We start from the raw sequence: 22508 nt of genomic DNA on the forward strand, positions 1-22508 counted from the left end.
TTAAAAAAAATTTTTAAATTTCAAATTTTTATTTTTTTTATCCCTCTCCCTGCCCAAGATGGCTCCCTTGTCTGCTCATTGTTTTTGCTCGTTGTCTGCTTGTCTGCCTGCTCTTTTTTTCTTTAGGAGGCACCAGGAACCGAACCCAGGATCTCCCATGTGGGAGGTGGGTACCCAACTGCCTGAGCCATATCTGCTTCCCTCTACTCAGCTTTAAGAATTTAAGTTCAGTTAGCTCTTTCAGGAATTTATTCCTGTCCTTATTCCTGCCTCTCACACTCCTACATCATTGGTTCCTGTCTAATATGCTTTTGTAATATTTGGAATATTTCATTACATTGGGTACAACGTACTATAATTTCCTGTGTTTGTATCCTCCACTGAGTTGAATTTCTTTAGGGGCCCATGTCTTAATCACAGTAATGTTGTATATCCTCACTAAATATATATTGCCTGCATAAATAAGTGAATATGTAGAATATATAACTCTGTCATGAGGTTGTAAGTCAAGGGTCGCTAGCCTCTAGGAATTAAAGTTTTGTTGGAATGTCCACACATCATGGAATAGTTACATAAAAGTGTAAGATAGTACTCAAGTATGTGGGAATGGTATGATAAGACTCTTGCATATTGTATACTGTAGAACCTCAGAAATAGTGATGAGGGGAAGCATTTCAGGGAAAAGAAACCACCTTGAGGATTAGCTTTGAAGAGTGGGTGAGATTTAGAAAAGGATACTTCAGTCATAAAGAATAAGCAAAAGCTTACTGTTGGATTATTAATAGGGCTGGGGATTTTTGTTTGTTTTTGAGGTATTGGGGCCCAGGTATTAAACCTGGGACCTCGTATATGGAAAGCCAGTGCTCAATCACTGAGCCACATTGGCTCCCCTGAGTTGTTTTTTTTTTCATTTGTTTTGCTTGTTGTTTGTTTTGGATTTTTTAGGGAGCACCAGGAACTGAACCCGTTAGTTCCCGTATGGGAAGCAGGTACTCAACCGCTTGAGCCATATCTGCTCCCATTAATAGGGTTTTGAGGAGCCTTTTTTGACTAGAATGAAAAGTATCATAATGCAGTCTTCTCCCCACCCCCAAAATTTAAGATAATGCTCTAAGCTTTTTTCCTGTTTTTAACTTAATATATGAGTATTTTCTCTTACAGTTAACGATATTATGAACATTTTCTCATATTAGAGTTCAGTGACGTGACTTTTCATCTTATGGGTTCTATTGATTAAAAAGCTACCTTGACTTTACATATAGTCATCATAATCTTTTCCTTGTTCTAGATCAACAATAAGGCTGCAACTGGAGAGGAGGTTCCTCGTACCATTATCGTAACTACCCGTTCTCAGTATGGGTTACCAGAGGATGCTATTGTGTACTGTAACTTTAATCAGTTATATAAAATTGACCCTTCTACTTTGCAGATGTGGGCAAATGTGAGTATCCATAGATTCATTATGGATATTTAGAGACTAGATTATATGGGCCATCTTGCCAAAGCTGGCTCTTCTATCCCCATTCAGGAGCTGTTGGGCTCTTTTATAATCTGGAAAAGAGTTATAGATTTTCCAGCCATTTTTGATTTCTCCTTCCAGTTTCTAAACACCGTATCATGAACCTTTAAAAAATTTACATATTCAGAGTGTCCATTCATCTAAACCAGGTATCAGCAAACCTTTTCGTTTATGACCCGATGGTAGATATTTTCTCACATCTACTCTGTTCTGTAATTGTAGAAGCACCATGCACAATATGTAAGTGAATGAGCATGACTGTGTTCCAGTAAAATTGTATTTATAAAGACAGGTAGCCCCTAGGTTGTAGTTTGCCAGTCTCTGTTTAAACTGATGGCAGAAGCTTTCATATGCATCTTACTATGTTTAACATTCTTGGAATATTGCAGAGTTGTAACCGGGAAAGAAATGATTTCTATTCATTTCCCTATCAGTCAGTTCATTAGACTGCTGTGCATAGGCAGGACTCTGATTATCCTAATCTTTGCTACCCATAACTGGCTCTTATTCTGTAGAGCTAAAATGACTTGTCTTATCTTCAGATAATCTGGGGTTAATATCTTGGTTGACATCTTTTTTTTTACTTTAAAAAATTTTGAAATATATTCAGACTTACAAAACAGTTGAAAAAATATTACATACTCCATGCAGAGAATTCCATCATACCCATGCTGCCTCCAGATTCCCCAGATCTACCAATTTTGACATATTGCCACCTTTGCTATATCATTCTCTCATCAATCTGTCATCTATCTTACCTATCTCCCAAACGTTCGAGAGAAGGTTGCACACATCATATTCCTTGAATACATGATAATTGCATGTACATTACTTACAAACAAGGATAGTCACTTTGGTAATCACCTTAAGTGCATTTATCAGTTTCAAGAAATTTATCATCAATATAAAGCTTACATTCTATAGTCTGAATTTTTCATATAATGTCCTTGTGAGCCTTTTCTCCCCCATTCTTAGATCCCATCGAGTATAGACTGTTGCATTTAATTGCCATTATCTTTTTAGTGTATCTTTCTTTTTTTTTAATTGTGGAAACTTGTATGTAAAATAAATCTTACCATCTTAGCCCCTCCCAAGCATACCATTCAGTGGTATTAATGACATTCACATTGTTGTGCTACCCTCATAATCATCCATTACTATAACTTTCCTTTACCCCACACAGAAACCCTGCCCTCATTTTGCATTAACTCCCCATTATCCCTGCCCCCCACCTCTGATAACCTGTACTCTACTTTGTTTTTATGAGTTTTAATTAAAATTTGACATTCTAAATCTATGACATTCTTGTTTGCTTTCCTACCAATGTAACAACTTCAGTAGCACATACAAATTATGTTCCTATACCCTTCTCCCCCCGCTTTTGTAATTCTTGTCACAAATTATATCTTTATATGTAGGTCCCAAACCATTGATTTATTGTTAGTTTATACATTTGCCTTTGAGATCCTATAGTGGAGTTATAAACCAAAACTATAATAGTACTGGTATTTATATTTACCCATGCCCATTATCTTTACTGGGGATCTTTATTTCTTCATGTGGCTTCAGTCATTTTTCTTTTCAAACTGCACAACTTCCTTTAGCAATCCTCATAGGACCAGTCTAGTGGTGACAACTTTTGTTTATCTGGGACTATCTTAATCTCACCCTCATTTTTGAAAGACAGTTTTGCTGAATGTAGAATTCTAGGTTGGCAGGTTTTTACTTTTGGCACTTTAAATATGTTTTACCACTGCCTTCGTGCCTCCATGATTACCAATGAGAGATTGGCACTTAATCTTATTGAGGCTCCCTTGCATGTGACATGCTGCTTTCTTTCCTCTCATAGTTTTCAGGATTCTCTATCTTTGGCATTCGACAGTTATGGCACAGTGTGGGTCTTTCTGGGTTTATCCTATTTGGAGTTCTTTGAATGTCTAAGATGTATATATTCATGTCTTTCATTAAGTTTGGGAAGTTTCCAGCCATTACTTCCTGTACTGTTCTCTCTGTCCCTTTCTTCTCCCTCTGGTACTCCCACAGTGCCTGTATAGGTATTCTTGATGGTGTCCCACAGGTTCTTAGTTTCTGTTATCTTTCCTTCATTCTTTCTGTTCTTCATACTGGGTGATTTCCATCGTCTTTTCCTTTTTCTTTTTTTCTTTTCTTTTTTTCCATTGTTTTATCTTCAAGTTCTGGATTTATTCTTCTGTCATTTCCAATCTTCTATTGAACTGACAGAATTGTAGAGAATTTTAAAATTCTGTTATGCTGGTCTTCAGCTCTGTTTGGAACCTTGTCATCATTTCCATCTCTCTTGATATTTTCTTTGTGTGCATCTGTTGTTTTCCTGATTTCCTTTAATTCTTTGTCCATGTTTTCCTTTAGCTCTTTAGCATATTTAGGAAGATTTTGCTCTTTCTCTTTCTCTTTTCCTTCCTCCCTCCCTTCCTGTTTTTCCTTCTTTTCAGTGGGTTTACAGAAAAATTATGCATAAAATACCAAGTTCCCATATACCACCATATTATTAACACTTGTATTAGTTTAGTGTGTTTGTTACAATTCATGGAAAAACATTTTTATAATTGTACTGTTTAGTCTGTTTATAGTAGCGTTCACTGATAGGACTTTTTTTTTTAAGTTTTTGTCTGGTTTGCCCCAGGTCTGGCCCTCCTTGTTGATGGTTTCTAATATTCTCCTTGCCTGTGCTGTCACTTCCTATTTCTTTTGTATGTTTTGTAATCTTTTGTTGAAACCTGGACATTTTGATATTTTAATGTGTTATTGCTAGAATTTAGTCTGAGGCATCTGTTCTTTATGCATATATCCAGCTAGTGTTATAACAGAACTTTCCTTGGATACCATGAAATAAAAAAAGGAGGAGGAGGAGGAGGGATAAAAGAAAATACCTTTCTCAGTCTTTGCAGATTGACCTCTAGGAGTTCTTTCCTTTGGCAGTTATCCATACAGTGAATTTAGAGAGTAGCTCAAGGCCAAAGCTTCTTGTCCTATGACCCTAGAAATTCCACCATTTATAAGAATAAGTTTCCCCTCTTCCCTAGGAAATAGTTTTCTCACTGTCCTGGGTACTGCACTGTTTGTCTTATAACCAGCATTCCCTAGCCCCAGGCAGCTATGACTTGACTTCAACAGCACTTTTGTAGGAGAGTTCTGTGAGCTGCTTTCTGTACCCAGGGCAAGTTCTTGGACAGCAAGCCTGTGATAAGTGTCCTGGTTTGGTCCCTCAGATGCCACCTGAGAGATTGGGCCAGGCATACCCAGTATGTGCAGGAGGGTTACTCTGCTCCTTCCAGAATTTGGACAAGGGATCTGCAGTGGGAGCACAAGGTGACTCCTCAGCAAGCTGGTGAGGTGATGGGGGAGGGGCCAGCCAGGGCACCATGAGTTCCTACCACTTTTAAGTTGTATTTTTCTTGATTCGGCGCTAACCTTGTTACTACAGTCCTTTAACTGTTTTATGGAGCTTTGAGAAAGATTTTCTGCCAGTTCCTGCTGCTTGTTCAGAGCCTCTATTGGGGAATAGGACTCTGAAGCTTCTCACTCAGCCATCTTGATTAGGGCTTCTATTTTGGTTGATTTTTATTTTTTATTCCTAGTTAATATCTATTTGCTTTTTCTTTAAGTAGAGGGGAAGGTAGAGATGAGGCAGATGATGTGGAGATAAGGAGGAATAAATCCTTAATTCTAAGTGTTCAAAGCTCTCAAAACCAAAAGCTTTATCTTAGTTTGTGGCAAATATATTTGGCGGCAAAACATGTCCTGAACTGACATAGGCTTTTTATTGTCTTTCTGTTATCTCATTTCGTATGAATATTCCTACATCTTGATGCATAAAACACTAACATGTTTGTCTACATGGAATTGCAGTTGAAGGTTTTATGTAATACATATGCCCTGTACTACTCTTTAAAAATTCTCATGGCTTTTAGAGAAAATTTTGAATGTAAACCTCTGTTCATTGAGTAGTAAAGCAATGTTCAGGAAACTATGGCCCACAGTAAATCCAACCCACTGCCTGTTTTTGTAAATGAAGTTTTATTGGAACACGGACAGCTATTTTTCCCCATAATGTCTGTGGCTGCTTTTGCACAACACTGGTAGAATCGAGCAGTTATGGCAGAGTCCATGTGTCCACAAAATCAAAAATATTTTCTATCTGGCCCTTTACAGAAAACGCCCACTGACCTCTCCTTTAGATAAAGTTCAGCAAGTGTGGGCTGACTTTGTTGTGTCATGGTTGGGGATTTAAAATTGAAATGGAAAATTCCTATCTCTTTGACAGAGACTTCTGCCATTATCAATTCTCATAAGATATAGCTCCCTCAGATTTTGCAGTTAATAACTTGTTCAGTGTTTCCAACATCGGGCTTTCTCTGATGTCTCTTTGGGAACAGCTTAAGTAGAGGAGGGACCTATTCAGGTGATCTATTTCATCTATGTGAGAAAAAGACTTAAATTCAAAGTAGGCTACTATTTGGATGAAAAGAACAGAGTGTGGTAGAATATTAAAAACCTATGGACACTTTTGTTGAGAAGGGCACATCTGCTATCAGTAATTATTTTATTTTCTGTATTTTAGATTCTAAAGCGTGTTCCCAATAGCGTGCTCTGGCTTTTGCGGTTTCCAGCTGTAGGGGAACCCAATATTCAACAGTATGCACAAAACATGGGCCTTCCCCAGAATCGTATAATTTTTTCACCTGTTGCTCCTAAAGAGGAACATGTCAGGAGAGGCCAGCTGGCTGATGTTTGCCTGGACACTCCACTCTGTAATGGGCACACCACAGGAATGGATGTCCTCTGGGCAGGGACACCCATGGTGACTATGCCAGGTGAGTTGATGATAAATCATGGTAATCTTTCTTATGTTTTGTTAACATCTCCTTTGCAGGAGACAGTTTCAGGTGAAATCGCCTATGCTAGAAGCAACATTTAGAGCAAGATGATAGAAAATGAGATTTGTTCAAGTTTGAACACTTGACTCTTGTCCTCATCTGCATTGTGTAGATGCGTGACATCAATAAAATGAATAAGCATGTGCTACTTACATTCTCAATTAATGGTTTCCTTTCTTAATACAGGAGAGACACTTGCTTCTCGAGTTGCAGCTTCCCAGCTCACTTGCTTAGGTTGTCTTGAGCTTATTGCTAAAAATAGGCAAGAATATGAAGACATTGCTGTGAAACTGGGAACTGATCTAGAATAGTAAGTAAACTTTTCCATGAACAAATAAGCAAAGAAATCAGGAATATTTAGGGAGAATATAGCTGTTATAAAATGAAACCATAAAACAAGGATAATATAAAATAGGTGAATTAGTTTTATGATTCTTGGATGAGAGAAAAAGTTTGTAAATTCTCATAAAGAGGAGTGATCATTAGGTTTTACTACGTAAAGAATAAATGGCTGAATTTTTAAAAATCAAGAAAATTAAAAGGCAAATGAAAGTTTTTTCTCATGTCAAAGTATTAACAATCTTGCTATGTAAAGACTGGCGAACATTTAAGTTTAAATCCCTAATAGAAAAATGAACAAGGAAATGACCAGATAATTCACTGAAGCAGAAATTAAGGTGGTTAACAAGAAAAATCTTCAACCTTTCTTTAGTAGAAATGCAAAGTAAAATAACATTGAGTTATACTTATTATTTGCCTATAAAATAAGATTTTTATTATGATAATAATGGTGAAGGAGCATTGAGAAATGGGGATTAATGATAGTAGTACGTACTTACCTTACAGGGATGGTCTACGGATTGAAAGAGGTATTCCGTATAAAGCACTTAGAATTGTTCTTGGTGCATACATAATAAACATCTAACAGATTTTAGCTATTTATGTATTATTTTCAGAATTTTCTCTATTGAACATATGCATCTAAGAAAAATGAGTGAAGATTTTGAACAAGCATTAAAAAAATTAAGGTTCTTGATTTCTAATGACACAGGAAAATGCTTGTACCCTAGTATTTTATAATCAGTGACAAAAATTTAGTGGGTATATCTTTTTTTAATTATACCTTTTCTTTTTAGTGGGGTTCAGGCAATTTTTTCCTAACTTTTTGCTGTGAAAAATTTCAGTTCATAGTAAACACATATCTACCACCCAGACTCTACCCTTTGTTACTTGCTTTATCACAATAGATACTTGCTTTATCACATCTCTTCCAATTATTTATTCCTTTATCAACCCATCTTACTTTGATTTATTTCAAAGTAAATTGTAGACAGTACTTTCTCCTAAGTACTTCAGAATGAATATTTTTAGAGTTCAATATTTGCTTCTTTTTTCTTGATGCAGAATTTATATGCAGTGGAATGCACAAATCTTAAATGACCCAATTCAGTGAATTTTGAGAAATATCTTTGTAACGCAGACTCCTACCAAGATATACAACATTACCATCATTACTCCAGAAAGTTCCCTCGTGCCCCTTCTCAGTCCCCATCCCTACCCCACAGAGACAACCACTGTTTTGAATTTTTTTCTCAACGTAAATTAGTTTTGTCTTTATAGAACTTTATATAATGGACCCATACAATATGTACTCTATAAAGGCTTCTTTCACTTAGTCTATTTTTGAGATTCATCCATGCTATTGGCTTGTATTGGTAGTTTTTATTGCTAAGTAGTATTCCATTGTATGGATGTACCACAGTTTAACCATTCTTCTATTGATATACTGAATTTTAAAAAATGGAACAGATGTATTTTTATTTGAAAAGCAGCATTAAAATGGTCATAGTTGGATTGAGGCCAAAAGATTGACACAGCAATTTCACTAGTTCTGTCCTGGCAAACATGAAAACAGCTTTTTTATTATTGCTTTTAAAAATGCACAGGAATCTTCTACTTCTGCTTCTAAAGTAGTCTCTTTTTAAGAACAATCTCATGACAAATAATATGTCTAGAAGGGAAGTATAGAGAGAATTCTTCCCCTTTTGTTCCCAGAAGAATTCATTGATTGGTTCTGTACCGAAATAAGGAAAAAAGCAGTAAATTCTTCTGTAATCTTGGTATATTAGGACACCTGCTATTATATCTAAATAATTGTCCTGGTTCAAGTATAAGTATCTATGGCAGTAGATATCTTGCATTTCTTTCCCCCTTGAGTGTTTTCTCCTTTCATTAAAACCTTCATAAACTATATACCTCGTTTTCTGTCTGTGCCTTCATGATTATAAATGACGCTTTCAGGAACATCTTTGTGTGGGCATTGTCTGCATCTCTAATTCTTTTGAATAGATTTACATTCTAACCAGTAGCACATAGGAATAGTCGTGTGTCATGCCAATTCTTGTTTTTATTTTAAAGGTAGAAATGAGATGAAATGGAGAAAATATGGTATCCCTTGGTTATACTTGTCTAGGACGGAACTAAGTTGTTTCAGAGGGTGTGAGAGTGTGAGGGTGAACTCCATTATAAATGATTTGTCAAAGATTATGTTAGCCATGACCCTTTTTCGGCACTGAGGTGATTGGGGTAAATAAAAAAAAAAGCAGCATGAATTTTGGTCATGTAGTTTACCACAAAAGTGACTAGGTATTTTATGGGGTCTCATTCTGAGTTTCTGCTCTTAATTTGTAAACTTGACTTTTTTTTTTTTTTAATTACCCAGCCTGAAGAAAATTCGTGGCAAAGTCTGGAAACAGAGAATATCTAGCCCTCTGTTCAACACTAAACAGTACACAATGGAACTAGAGCGGCTCTATCTACAGATGTGGGAGCATTATGCAGCTGGCAACAAACCTGACCACATGATTAAGCCTGTTGAAGTCACTGAGTCCACTTAAATAAAGACCGTATGCACAGGAGAATTACCCCTCTACCCTGAGCCTCAACCCTCTGGGGGAAAGGGAACTAGATACATACTTTTCACGTATCTGTACAGTACCATTTTGCAGACGGGTGACACATAATAGTAATAGAATAGCACAGCCAGATTTGCTTCCTGCATGATAGGGAGAGATGCAAGAGATGGGAAACTACTGTTCCACGAGGAATCTCCATAGAATATTGCAACAACCAGGTGGTGCATAGGCCTGGAAGGTCTGATCTCCCTTGGTCTTCCATGGGATAGTTAGTATGGAGGGGAGATAGAGATTGTCCAGCCATTTTGTGATTCCATGGATTGAATGAGTCTTCTCTGAATTAATTTTTCTTTATATTTTGGGTATTGGAGCTTTTAAAAAACGTTTGGTTTCAGGTATTTTTATTCATGTGAAGTATATATGATTCTCTTGAGATAAGGTTTTAAGCTAAAATGTTGCTCCTTGTTTTAGTTTCTGAGCTATACAGATTATAGGGGACTTTGCTGGTGTAGTCTTTTTATAGGTTTTATAAACCACTTAAGCCTATATCAGTCGTTTTAGTATCTTACCTAATGTTTGGAGCTATCAGTGCTTTGTGGTTTAGATAACCCAATGTATTTTCTGGTCCATTTCCCATTTCCTTCTCCCTCTTCCACTTTAAAATTTCTCCTGTAGCTCAGCTAACAAAACCAAGTCTGACTCAAAACATCCCAGAGTGTTTATCTTAAACACGTCATCTGGTGCCAAATGAAAATTCTTAGGAGTGATTGATTATTAATGATGAAAGGTGCAGTCATGATACTGTCATTGATTATAATATAGTTTGTTTTTTTGCCTTGTTTTGATCTATTTCACCAGTGTTTTATCTTCGACTGCCCCTTCTATGCTGCTTCCAAAGTGATAGTGTGTGATAAGATTTTTACCTTCCTTTCTAAAGTTTTTTTTTTAAGTGAGTCCTGTTCTTCCTATTTCTTTCAGCAGAAATGAAATCCCAGGTAAGTATAAGTATTCAAATATTCAATCAATAAGTCATAGTTATCTCCAGTACATTAAATAATGTTCATCAAAAAACCTGTTATCTCATAGGGAAAAAGCTCTGAAGGACTTCTTTCTGTGTGTATACAGTAATTATTTTTTCAGACCTTCTAGGATATTATATAATGACTGTCTACTGGACTTGGTCTTGAAGCCTGTCTGGATTCAGCCTCAATAGTAGTGGCTGCACTGCTACTTGATTTGGAGTACAAAGTAGACTTTAGCCCTCCTGGAGCTTGAGGTCTTGGTCTTTAAAACCATAGGAATAAAATTATTGAATTTCAACAAAGGATCGAGGGCTTGAGGCTTAAACAAGCCAACATATGAATATATGTTTGGCTTGCTATCCTGCACTTAGCTATCCAGTAACATAATTTTTTGTCTGCTACTAGTGTTCTAGATTACAATGTCTTTCCAAAGCGCTGAGGCAGTGCACCTATTCTGTAGTTGCAGCTGATGCCTGAATGTATCCTAGCTGACAAATTATTAATAAGAACTTGAATTTCTGAAAGATTCTTACTGCTGACCAAAATCTGAGCAAGGAGTCTCAAATGTAATTCTTAACCAGAATTACATATCAATGAACTGTGTACCTTTTCACAATGTAAATCAAGAAACATCAGTTGAGAGATTTCTTAATTTATTTTCTACCTGATTGAAAAGTCAAAGGTTGCCGGCATGGTTGCAGATAAACTGATGTTTGAAGTTCACCAAACTACTTAATGTGGAACGTAAGAGTATACTTCCAGTGCCCTCAAGGCTGTGAGTGATATTACAGCCATTTCACATAGCACATCATTCCTCCTATAGGGATGAACTTTTTCCTGGCACGAAAAGTAGCCGCTCTGGTTGAAGCTTTGCTTATTGTAACAGGCTTTTGTTTCCAGGTAACATGTCTGTGGAACACTTAATTCTGAATAGAGATATAGATATTACTGGAAACTAATTGTTTTTTTCTATTATACTCTGTCAAAAAAGTAAAACATTTAAATTGTGCTACAGAAATCCAGATGTTGTCTTGCGAACTTTAATAAATGAATGATTTCCCCTTAATGTGGCTGCTGATGTGTTTTGTATTCCATTATATTAAGTGTTGGACTGAAGATTATGGTCATTCAGTGATTAAACATATATTTGAACTGTACCAAACAGCATAAAAGGACCAGATTTCCCTATTACAGCTATGATATTAGGAATTATTTTGCTTTCTTAGCCAATTTTGGTGGGATGGGGTTTGGTTAAGAAACATTCAGAGAACAAACAAAGCAAGTGATTCCCAGAGATACAAATTTCTCAGAGATATAAATGGGAAGTTATTCTTTTCAATAAAATTTCAAGTAATTTACTTGCCAGCCTCAGTGGGTTGTGACCCTCAAGGCCTTAATGTGGACTATGTCTCCTAAAAGATGGTGTGGGAAGAAAAGTGCTCAGTAGCCTACTTTCCTCCACCTTCTTTCCTCTTTTATTAAAATCTGAAACAGTTATTTCCAGTCTAATTCAGTTCCTTCAGTCTAAAGGTGTTGCTTGCATACCTCGAAAAAACTTTTATAACTTCTGGATTGCCCATTTTAAGAGTATCCCGTTCCTAATCCCCTCTTAACTTGAAGCATATTCCCGTTAATATTTCATAGCTAACATTTGGGTTCTTTACCCACACTTCTGAGGTGCAGTTATGTAACCCCACATTGTATAGATCAGGGAACGTACATGCAGAGGCTTATTTGCAAGTTTGTGGTAGATAAGGTTATAATTATGCTTGTTTTATCCAATTTCCTATCAACTTGGAAAGTACCTTTAATAAGTAGGCAGTTTGGTTAAGAGCCTGGGTTTTGGCTTTGGGATTCCCATTTGAATCCCAGTTCTGCCACTTTCTAGCTGTGTGATCTCTAAAATGAGAATGCTAACATTACTTTGTAATGTGTCTTACAAAGATTAATCCCACATAAAACACGGGGCTACAAACGCTAAAAAATTATCTTCAAATGCAGGGATGATCCGTTGGACAATCGCTTAAATTATCAAATGTATGGTTGCCAGAGAAACGGGCACAACCTAGGAAGAATTTGCTTACCCCTTCAATGTTTTTCTTCGTGTTCAGAGAGAGTGCCAAGAAGCTTCAGGGTCGACAGAATGGAGGAATAAAATATGGACTAGAGTGGATTTACTGATATTCTACTATAAAACTACCGTGATGAGTAATAGAAGAAACTTTAGCATCAAGGTGGAGAAAGTGGCCACAGTAGTTGCTGAGGGCAGGGAGAGGGAAGAAGAGGTGATGTGGGGGCATTTTTGGGATTTTGAGTTGTCCTAAATGATATTGCAGGGTCAGATGCTGGACTTTATATATCCTGCCATAACCCACCGAATGTACTGGGGGAGAGTGCGAACTACAGGGTAAACTATTATCTATGTAGTGCAGCAGTGCCCCAAAATGTGTTCACTAAGTGCCATGAGTGTGCCACAATGATGGGGGAGGTGGTTGGTGTGGGAGGAGTGGGCTGGAGGTTTTGGGGGGTATACGGGAACCTCATTTTTTAATGTAACTTTTTTATGTGATGTATATATCTTCAAAAAAATACAGTTTACAAAAATGTGGGGGAGTGGGGAGTGGGTTATATGGTAAAAGATAAAAAAGCTTCAAGTAATCTCCCCCTCTATCTCCATTGATGGAGTTGTCCTGTCCTCCCCAGCACCCACCTTCGTAGGGTTCTGGAAACAAGCGTCATAGTTCACTGTTGCTAGACGCTGTTGGATCGCTCCCTTGCTCTTAGCTAGGGTCCTAGGTGGCCGTCCCCCGCTCGCCTCGCTTGCCAGGAGTTATTTGGAGAGCAGGCAGACTTTGAAGTTGGGCGATTCAAGCAAGGAACGGGGCTCATTTACCGAAGTTCTCTCACAAAGATAAAACTTCCTTACAGAAAACAGCTTGCTTTTCCCATGTCCCTTAAAAAGTTTAGTTAGGGGTCTTTTTTCCACAGAAACTGACTCTGGTCCCCAAGCTCTGCGTGGAATGGCGCTTTTGAGGCAAATAAGCAACAAACCGTTGAAGTGGTAGACCATTCTGGAAGCACTGCAGCTAGGCGCCAAGTTTAAGTTCATAGCCGCGAAGTTTAAACTCACCTGAAGACCTCGCTGTGATAGGTGGGTGCAGGGAGGGCGGGAACACGTCAGTTCCTGCCTCCTGCTGGGCTTCTGGCTCTATAAAAGCACCCGTGCCTGGCGTCCCTCACAGTTGCTCTGGCTCGCACACCTCCAACGTGTAGTCGGAGGTGAGCGAAGAGTGAAGGAGGGGAAGGAGGACTAAACAATCGGCCTCACCTCTGGCTACAGGAGGAGGTAAGGTGACTGGAGGGACACTGGTGGACACTGAAATGATCATTCTGGTTAAGCAGATTTAAACTCAGAGCTGCCATGTATCTTGGACTCTGACGGGCCATGAACCTGGCACCTGAGATTTAGACAATCTTTTCAGAAGAAAAAACGTTGTTCTTTTAAGGGGAGAATGGAGAATGGGGAGGTGACAATTCCTCCCGGGGCGTGAGATGGTGGGTGGGTGGACAGGCCAAGGCCTGAGGGGTGGAAGACCGGCTAACCCCATGGGAGCAGGGCATGGGGCCCGTTGAAGTTAGATAGAGGCCTGGGGTGGGGGTGGGGGGCGGGGGGAGTGTGTCGAGGCCTGATCCGTGGAACATTGGCAGGCAGTGGGAGGAGGGGGTGGAGGGAGGTGGAAGGAGGGGCGTGAGAGGAGTGGAGGTCTGAGGGGGGAATGCGGGGGTGAGGTGTGGGAGGGTGGAGGGTGGGAGGAGGTCTGAGGTGTGGAGGTGCCATCGAGGCCTGATTGGCAGAAGACGGACTGGCGGCGTGAGGCTGGGGTAGAGTAGAACGGAGGTTGGACAGAGTTGTGGGGGAGGGTCAGGCTGGAAAGGTGCTGGTGTGAGGCAAGAGTGTGGATATGTGTGTAAGAAACCTGATTGGTGGAAGACCGGCGGCGGCGTGAGGTGGAGTCCTGGGATGTGGAGCCCTGAGGAGGACTGGAAGTTGAATAGAGGCATTGGCGGGAAGAGAACTGATTGGTGGAAGCCCGGCTGGGCATGAGGCAGGAGAGGGGGATGGAGGCCTGATTTGTGGAAGACTGACTGCGGTGGGGGAGGGGGGAACCAGGGGAAAAATGGAGGCATGGGGAGGGTTGGAGATCAGGTGGGGGTGTGGGGGGCCATAGAGGCCTGGTTGGTGGAAGATGGGCTGGTGGCGTGAGGCGGGAGTAGGGCTATTGGAGGTTTGGTTGGTGGAAGACCAGCTGGCGGCAAGTTGGGAGTAGCGGGGTGGAGGCCTGGGGATGAAGGTGGTTGGATAGAAGCTTTGGCAAGAAGAAAACTGATTAGTGACTGTGAGGCAGGAGTTGCTGGGGTGGAGGCAGGATCCATGGAAGACCAGCTGGGGGCAGGAGTAGAGGGTAGAGCCCTGATTGGTGGAAGACGGTTGGGCGGGATTAGGGGATGAAGGCTTGATTGGTGGAAGACTGGTTGGGGGTGGGATTAGAGGGTGGTGGAGGTCTGATTGGTGAAAGACCGGCTAGGAGTGCCACCTGATACGTGGAGTCCTGGGGAGGCACGACCGTTAGGTGCCGATGTGGGGGAAGGTAGAGACCTGATCAATGGAAGACGGGCTAGTGGCGGGAGTAGAGGAGAGTGGAGGTTGAATAGAGGCATCGGTTGGGGTTAGTCCAGAAATGTGGCAGAGAGGTTGGCGGCGTGAGGCGAGTAGGGGTGTGGCGACCCGGGAATGGAGGTTGGATAGAGGCATTGGTGGGAAGAGGACTGATTGGTGGAAGACCAGACGGAGATGCAGGGGGAGGGGGGGGGGCGGGGCGGAGAAGTGGAGGGATGCAGAAGGAGGTCGGGTGGGGATGTTGGGGGCACTTGAGGCCTGATCAATGAAGGCATGAGTCCGGAGTAGATCAGAGTGGAGGTTGAATAGAGGCAAGGGTTGGGGTTAGGCTGGAAAGGTGGCTGACAGCCTGGTGGCTTGAGGGAGTAGTGAGGCAGGTGGAGGCCGGATCCGTGAGAGACTGAAGTGTGAGGGGGAGTAGTTGGGCCAGTGGCGAACTAAGTGGTGGAAACCAGCTAGTTTGGGAGCAGCAGAGCTGGGCCGGGACCGTGTAGGGCTTAGTGCATGCTGAAGTCGTAAGATAGGGAAACGGACTTTGGCCCAGTGGTTAGGGCGTCTGTCTACCATATGGGAGGTCCGCGGGGGCCTCCTTGATCCGTGTGGAGCTGGCCATGCGCAGCGCTAATGCGCGCAAGGAGTGCTGTGCCACGCAAGGGTGTCCCCCGCGTGGGGGAGCCCCACGCGCAAGGAGTGCGCCCGTGAGGAAAGCCGCCCAGCGTGAAAAGAAAGAGCAGCCTGCCCAGGAATGGCGCCGCCCTACGCTTCCCGTGCCGCTGATGACGACAGAAGCGGACAAAGAAACAAGAGGCAGCAAATAGACACCAAGAACAGACAACCAGGGGAGGGGGGGAAATTAAATAAATAAATAAATCTTAAAAAAAAAAACAAAACCTAAGATAGGGCAAAAATTTAGTTGGGAGCTAATAAATGAATTAGCATAACTCGCGTAGCACACGGAGGTTGAGGTGACAACATCAGGGGCCTCCGTGTGCTTTGGGCTTTCTGACCTGCAAAGAATCTTGGTGGAGCAAGGTGGGGTGGATGGTATATGTTGCCTCTAGTTTTCTCCATCCAGGAAAAGTCTGCCGTAGAATAAGTTTAAATACTCCTCATTTCTCAGAGCAGAGTTTAGGCTTTAAATTAGGTTGACACTAATTTATCAACGATAAATGCAAAATATAGAAATGTCTTGGCTTTTTGGTTCTGGTTTTCTTGAGAAAGTGTATCTTTGTCTTGATTACAGAGGTGGAAATGCCCAAAGGAGCAGAGGCTAGTGGATCGCAGATCCAGGATGATGACTGGTGAGATTTGAAAAATTCTATTTTCTCTTAGTGTAGCCCTACTCTTGGCCAAACAATTTCTCAAGAAGTATATGGGGAATTAAATAAATAAAAATAAATCTTTAAAAAAAAAAAAAAGAAGTATATGTGTTTATTTCATTTAAGGTCTACTTTAGAATATAGCTTAGTTAGTCATGAAATGAGAATTGTAAAGAAGGATTTAAAGAATCATAGGAGTCCTGTCTCTACCCAATGCATGAATCCTCTATATAACATCTCTTAATGGCTATGAGCTCACAACCCTATAAAGCAACGCAATGCATTTTTGACATGGATAATTTCTAGAAAGTTCTTCACTCTGTTGAACTTCAAAGGTGTCTTTATGAACTTTCACCCCATTGTTGACAGTGTTGCCCTCTAGAGGGACACAGATGAAGTATTTTTCTTCATGATAGCACAAGGTATTATCTGACAGCTGTCTTATCTCTTCTAATTCTTCTCTCTTCTGGAATACTGCTCTGTTTTCCTTCACAGACAAGCATGTAAGTTTTTAATATGGGAGGAGGTGTAAGTCATAAAATAGAATAGAGAATCTGGAAATAGACCCAAACACACATGAATCTTTAATTTATCATAAAAACTATATTTCAAGTCAGTAGGGAAAAGATGCATTAGGTAACAAATAATATGAGGGTAGTTGGCTGACCATTTGGGAAAAATAAGAGCTGAATTCTTACTTCATCACTCCTTGTACCAAAATAAATTACACTGGCATCAAATATTTAAACATTAAAAAATGAAACCAGGGGAGTTGGTGTAGGTCAGTGGTTGAGTGCCTGCTTCCCATGTATAAGGTCCTGGGTTCAGTCCCTGGTACCTCCTAAAAATAAAAAAAAAAGGAACCATTAAAAATACTAGGAGAAAACATAAAGGATTTTGTTTCAAATAATTTCGGAATAGGAAAGGTCTTTCTAAGTTTGGCGTCAAACTCAAAAGCATAAAAATAACAAACTGGAAAAAATATTTGCAGTAGCTATGATGAAGAGCTAATTTCCTTAATCTATAAAGAACTTGTACAAATCAATTTATAAAAAGTGAATAAACCAATAGAAGATGGGCAAAGGATATTAAAAGGTAGTTCTCAGAAAAAATGCAAATGGCCATACACATTAAAATATACTTAACTTTTTTATACTTAACTTTTAAAGAGAATTAATTTTTACGTTTAACAAATAAATTTTATTGATACATAAAAATAAAGCATACAATTCATCCAAAGTGTACAATCAGTGATATTTGGTATAATTACCTAGCTGTGCATTCATCACTTCAATCATTATAAGAGCATTTTCATTATTTCAATAATAATAATAAACAAAAAACAGACAAACAAGAAAATTCTTCACTTCTCAACCTCTCTGTTTCCCCTGCTGTACATAGCTATTTCTGGCTATTCTTGCACAATTATTTATTTATTAAGCAATTTTATTGAGATATAATCACATACCATATGCTCTATCTAAAGTGTATAATCAATGGCTTTTAGTATAATCACAATGTTGTACATTCATCACTACAAAAAATTTTAGAATTATTTCATTATTCCAAAAAGAAAAACTCCACACCCCTTAGCATGCCTTCCCTAGCTCTACATAACCACTAATGAAGTTTCATCTTTATAAATTGATTTATATTTACATTTTATATAAATGGAATCATAGAATATGTTACACAATATAGTTCATAGTAGTGCAGTCATACAATATTTGTCCTTTTGTGTTTGGCTTGCTTCATTTAACATAATGTCCTCCATTTTCATCCATGTTGTCATATGCTTTATGATTTCATTTCTTCTTACAGCTCTATAATATTACATCATGTGAATACACCACAATTTGTTTATCCTTTCATCAGTTGATGGACTCACCTGGGTTGTTTCCAACTTTGGCAATAGTGAATAATGCTGCTATGAATATCGGTGTGCAGATGTCTGTTCATGTCACTGCTCTCAGTTCTTCTGGGTATATACCCAGTAGCTGTATTGCAGGGTCATGTGGCAGATCTATATTTAACTTCTTTAGGAACTGCCAAACAGTCCTCCACAGTGGCTGTACCATTCTGCATTCCCACCAACAGTGAATAAGTTTCCTATTTCTCCACATCCTCTCCAGCACTTGTAGTTCTCTGTCTTTTTAACAGTGGCCATTCTGGTAGGTGTGAAATGATATCTCACAGTTTTGATTTGCATTTCCCTAATCATTAGTGATGTTGAACATTTTTTCATGTGTTTTTTTTTTTGCCATTTGTATTTTTTCTTTGGACAAATGCCTATTCAAGTCTTTTGCCCATTTTTTAATTGGATCGTCTGTCTTTTTATTGTTGAGTTGTAACATCTCTTTATATAGCCTGGATATTAAACCCTTGTTGGACATGTGATTTCCAGATATTCTCTCCCATTGAGTCAGCTGCCCATCCTTTTGACAAAGTCCTGTGAGGTGCAAAAGTGTTTGATTTTGAGGAGGTCCCATTTATCTATTTTTTCTTATGTTGCACATGCTTTGGGTGTTAAGGCCCAAGAAACTACCACATACAACACGGTCTTTAAGGTATTTCCCTATATTTTCTTCTAATTATACTTAACTTTTAATTATATTGCTTACAAGTAAATGAAAAAATTTTAATGAGTTACCATTTTTCATATATCAGATTTGCAAAGATAAAAAAAAAATGTTCGATAATCCCCAGGTTTGCAAATCTGTAGGAAAATAGGCACACACATACAATTTTGTTGAGAGTATAAATTGATGCAACCTTTTTGGAGGGCATTCTAGGAATATCAAAATTTTAAATGTCCTTGGCCTTTGACCCAGCAATTCTGCTAGGACTTCTTTTTTCACTTTTACAAACGGTTTTATTTAATTTCTTTATAATATACTGGCATATAATTTCACATAAGCTCTTTTTTTTTAAAAGATTTATTTATTTATTCACATAAGTTCTTAATGTGGTTATATCATACATGCCCTTTTGTAGATCAATGTTATTTTCTTTTGATTCCTTTCTTTCCTCCTTCCTCCCTGTAACCCATGCTAAATATTTCTGTCCTTCTATACTTTTTCCTATGTTCGTATAATTATATCTAGGCATATAGGCTTTTTTAGTCTTCAGTTCTGTGAAAGAACCATGTATGATTTAATTTTATACAGATTCACACCTGTATGCAGAGGAATATGTACAAGGATATTGTAATAACAAAAAATTTGGAAGGAACTTAAGTGTCCTAAGGGACTACTTGGATGAATTGTGGTTCATCCAGAAGATGTGGTAAAAACTGTGTACTGATAATGGAGAGACTTCTAAGATAAATAAAGTAAAAAATGTAAGCTGCAGAACAATCCATATAGGGTAATACTATTTGTAAAGGAAAAAAAATGTGCATACACATTTCTGCTGGGCCGTGCTTATGCTTAAGAACTTTCTGGAAAAATAAATAAGGTATATTGTTCATCTCCGGGGGAGTGGGACTGCGGGGGGAACAGGAACAAATGTTCCTCTTCCTCACTCCTCTTTTCAATGTTCTTTATCAGTTACAAAAACTATCTGGTAAACACTATTTTCTAATAGTTGTTAAAATTGGGAGGGAGGCATTAGCAAAAGAACACAGCAAACAAACATTGGAAAATAAACATCAAGTTTTAAAAAGAAATGCTAATGTAAAAGTTATCTACCTATTAAATTAACAAGTTTATAGTATTGAGTACTATTGTGGTAATGCTGCTGACATGAAAAACTGATACAACCCTTTGGAAATGATAAACAAATTTTACCCAGAGCTATACATTGATCATACTTTTGATTAAGCTGACTTCGAGGAATCAATCCTAAGAAAATCCAATTTATGAAAATAGTTAACTGCATAAAGATACTTGTTGTAACATTCAATTGAAAAATTAGTGTGTATGTTCAAAAATGCAAAAAGTAAAATTGCAGCTTTCTCCGTGACCCTCAGTCACTGCCCCAAAATAAGGAGTGCCTGGGGCAAATGATTGGCATTAGTTTTTCTGAGAGGTAAATGGGCGGCCTGGTTTATTCGTTCAATCTGCTGTGAATTTGGTTAACAGGAGTCACTCCTGGATTTGATGAAGAAGTGATAAACCTGCATTCCCGAAGCTGCAAATGCAAAGACCAGATTCTGGACTTCTGTTTGGAGATAGTCCTTGAGGCCAGACAGTAACCTACCAGTCTCTACACCCACTCTAGCTGCAAGCTGGGACTCTTACTTCCCATGATCTAGGTGTTGTATTTTTATAAATGCAGACAAGATTGTTAGTGTTTTTTTTTAATTGCCATGTCATACTTTAGTCTGACTCTATCTGAAACCTTCACAAAGATGGGCATATATGTGTAATTACAGTTTTTAAATGGAGAAAATTATAACTTAGTACATAAGATCTGGTAGGCAAAACCTTTCAAAGCTTGAGGTTCTATGGGTATGTGTGGGGTGTAGAGGAAAATAATAAAAGGAGTCCTTGGAATCATTTTTGTAGAGTCAGGCATACATTCGTTCATTTAGCAAATATTTATTGAAATCTTTGTCTTGAACGAGGTGAAACAGATACACTTGCAAATCCTTGCTTAGCTTACTCTCTGGGTCAGGGATATGGATATGTAAACATGCAATTACGATATAGCGTGATAAGTGCTGTAATGGAGAAGTACGTAATCATATAGGAGGGACAGTTACTACTTTAGCTTGTTTACTTTTCACCATAGCCCTCTGAGATGAATGGTTCTTGTTCAACTGAGGCCTAGGTAGGAAGTAATGATGGCTTTGGGTAGGGTGATAGTGGAGTTGGAAAGATCTGGATGAATATGGGATATATCAAAGTTTGTCAGTTCTGAGGCACTTTTTCACAATTTCACATTTCTGAAATTGGGATGCATCTTATGTTTGATGGCGTGTGTTGTTATTTTTTTTCCTCTTCTTTCTTTCTCAGACGTACATATAATGATGTCATAAATTAAATGAAATATGTTATAGAGGTAGACCCAGCAGGCCTTGATGATAGATTGGATGCAGGAGATGAGGAAAGGAAAAAAATAGAAATCTAGGATGACGCCTAAGTTTTTGGTTTGTGTTACTGAGATAGGTAAGACTGGGGTAGGTACAGGATTGAGGGAGGAAACAAAGAATTCTGTGTTGGCCTTGTTCCATTTTAAGTCCTTATTAAATATCCAGGATGTTTAGTAGACAGTTGGAGTTCAGTGGAGAATTCAAGACTAGAAATATAAAATTGGGAGACATGGGCTCTAGGGGTAGTAGAATGAACTATCTAAGAGAAGAAAATGATGCAGCACAGAGTGGAAAATGGCAGGAATAAAATTCTTGAGAAGACTAAAGAGGATGAGATCAAAGTACAAGGGAGGGGTTGGCCTTAGAAGTAGGGACACTGCATCAGCTGTCAATGAGAGAGAAGGCAGGTAGTTGCTGGCAGGTTGATAAATATATTGCTGGGAGAATGAGTGAGTTCCTTTTAGATGGTTTCTGTTTTCCCAGTGACTTGTGAGACAAGGCCATTGACTGAGCACAGGGTTGTGGGGGGGAAGGGGGCTTTGGCAGTTTCAAGAGAGAAGTACTACTGAAATACATAATGCAGACAGTAGGGGTTGGTTTGTGATGATCCATCAAAGCCTTATTAGTAATCTCTGATACCACTGACTAGTCTTTTTATAGCCCAAGAGTCTTTGTTTTGTTAATACTAATACAAGAGAGCCTTGATGATATATGCAGAAATACCATATTTAAAAATTACTCTGGGGAAGTGGATGTGACTCAAGTGATAGAGCTTCTGCCTACAATAGTGAAGGACCTGGGTTGAGCTCTAGGGCCTCATGGTGAAAAAGAAGAGAAAGCATGCCCGCATGGCAAGCCAGTGCCTGCATGAGTGCCTGCGTGGTGAGCCAGTGCCCACACAAGTGAGTCATGCAGCAAAATGATGACGCATCAAAAGAGAGACAAGGGGAGAGTCAAGGTGAAGTGCAGCAGAAACCAGGAACTGAGGTGGTTAAATTGACAGGGAACCTCTCTCCCCATCAGAGGTCTCCAGGATAGAATCCCGGTGAATCCTAGAGGAGAGAAAATGAAAAGAGAAGACAACACAGAGAGCAAAAACAGCAG

At 39.1% G+C, this 22508-nt stretch overlaps 2 protein-coding genes across 4 annotated transcripts in view; both read left to right on the forward strand.

Moving 5' to 3' along the window:
* Positions 1–11438, forward strand: part of OGT (O-linked N-acetylglucosamine (GlcNAc) transferase) — a 37259-nt gene extending 25821 nt beyond the window's left edge. For both annotated transcript variants that reach the window (XM_004475808.5, XM_004475809.5), the window contains exons 19-22: positions 1289–1441; positions 6120–6372; positions 6622–6745; positions 9158–11438. In XM_004475808.5, coding sequence (XP_004475865.1) covers positions 1289–1441; positions 6120–6372; positions 6622–6745; positions 9158–9332 — 705 coding nt within the window. In that variant the 3' untranslated portion in view covers positions 9333–11438. The remainder of the gene's footprint in view (positions 1–1288; positions 1442–6119; positions 6373–6621; positions 6746–9157) is intronic.
* A 2193-nt stretch (positions 11439–13631) lies between these two features.
* The window catches only part of GCNA (germ cell nuclear acidic peptidase), a 28244-nt gene continuing 19367 nt past the window's right edge, over positions 13632–22508 (forward strand). Inside the window, exons 1-2 of one of the 2 annotated variants that reach the window (XM_058290910.2) lie at positions 13632–13718; positions 16294–16351. In XM_058290910.2, coding sequence (XP_058146893.1) covers positions 16302–16351 — 50 coding nt within the window. In that variant the 5' untranslated portion in view covers positions 13632–13718; positions 16294–16301. Of the gene's footprint in view, positions 13719–16182; positions 16352–22508 lie in introns of those variants that run through there. The other variant, XM_058290911.2, reaches the window with a different exon arrangement.

This window comes from Dasypus novemcinctus, chromosome X, assembly GCF_030445035.2.
Source record: "Dasypus novemcinctus isolate mDasNov1 chromosome X, mDasNov1.1.hap2, whole genome shotgun sequence".
In the NCBI taxonomy this organism is placed as follows: domain Eukaryota; kingdom Metazoa; phylum Chordata; class Mammalia; order Cingulata; family Dasypodidae; genus Dasypus; species Dasypus novemcinctus.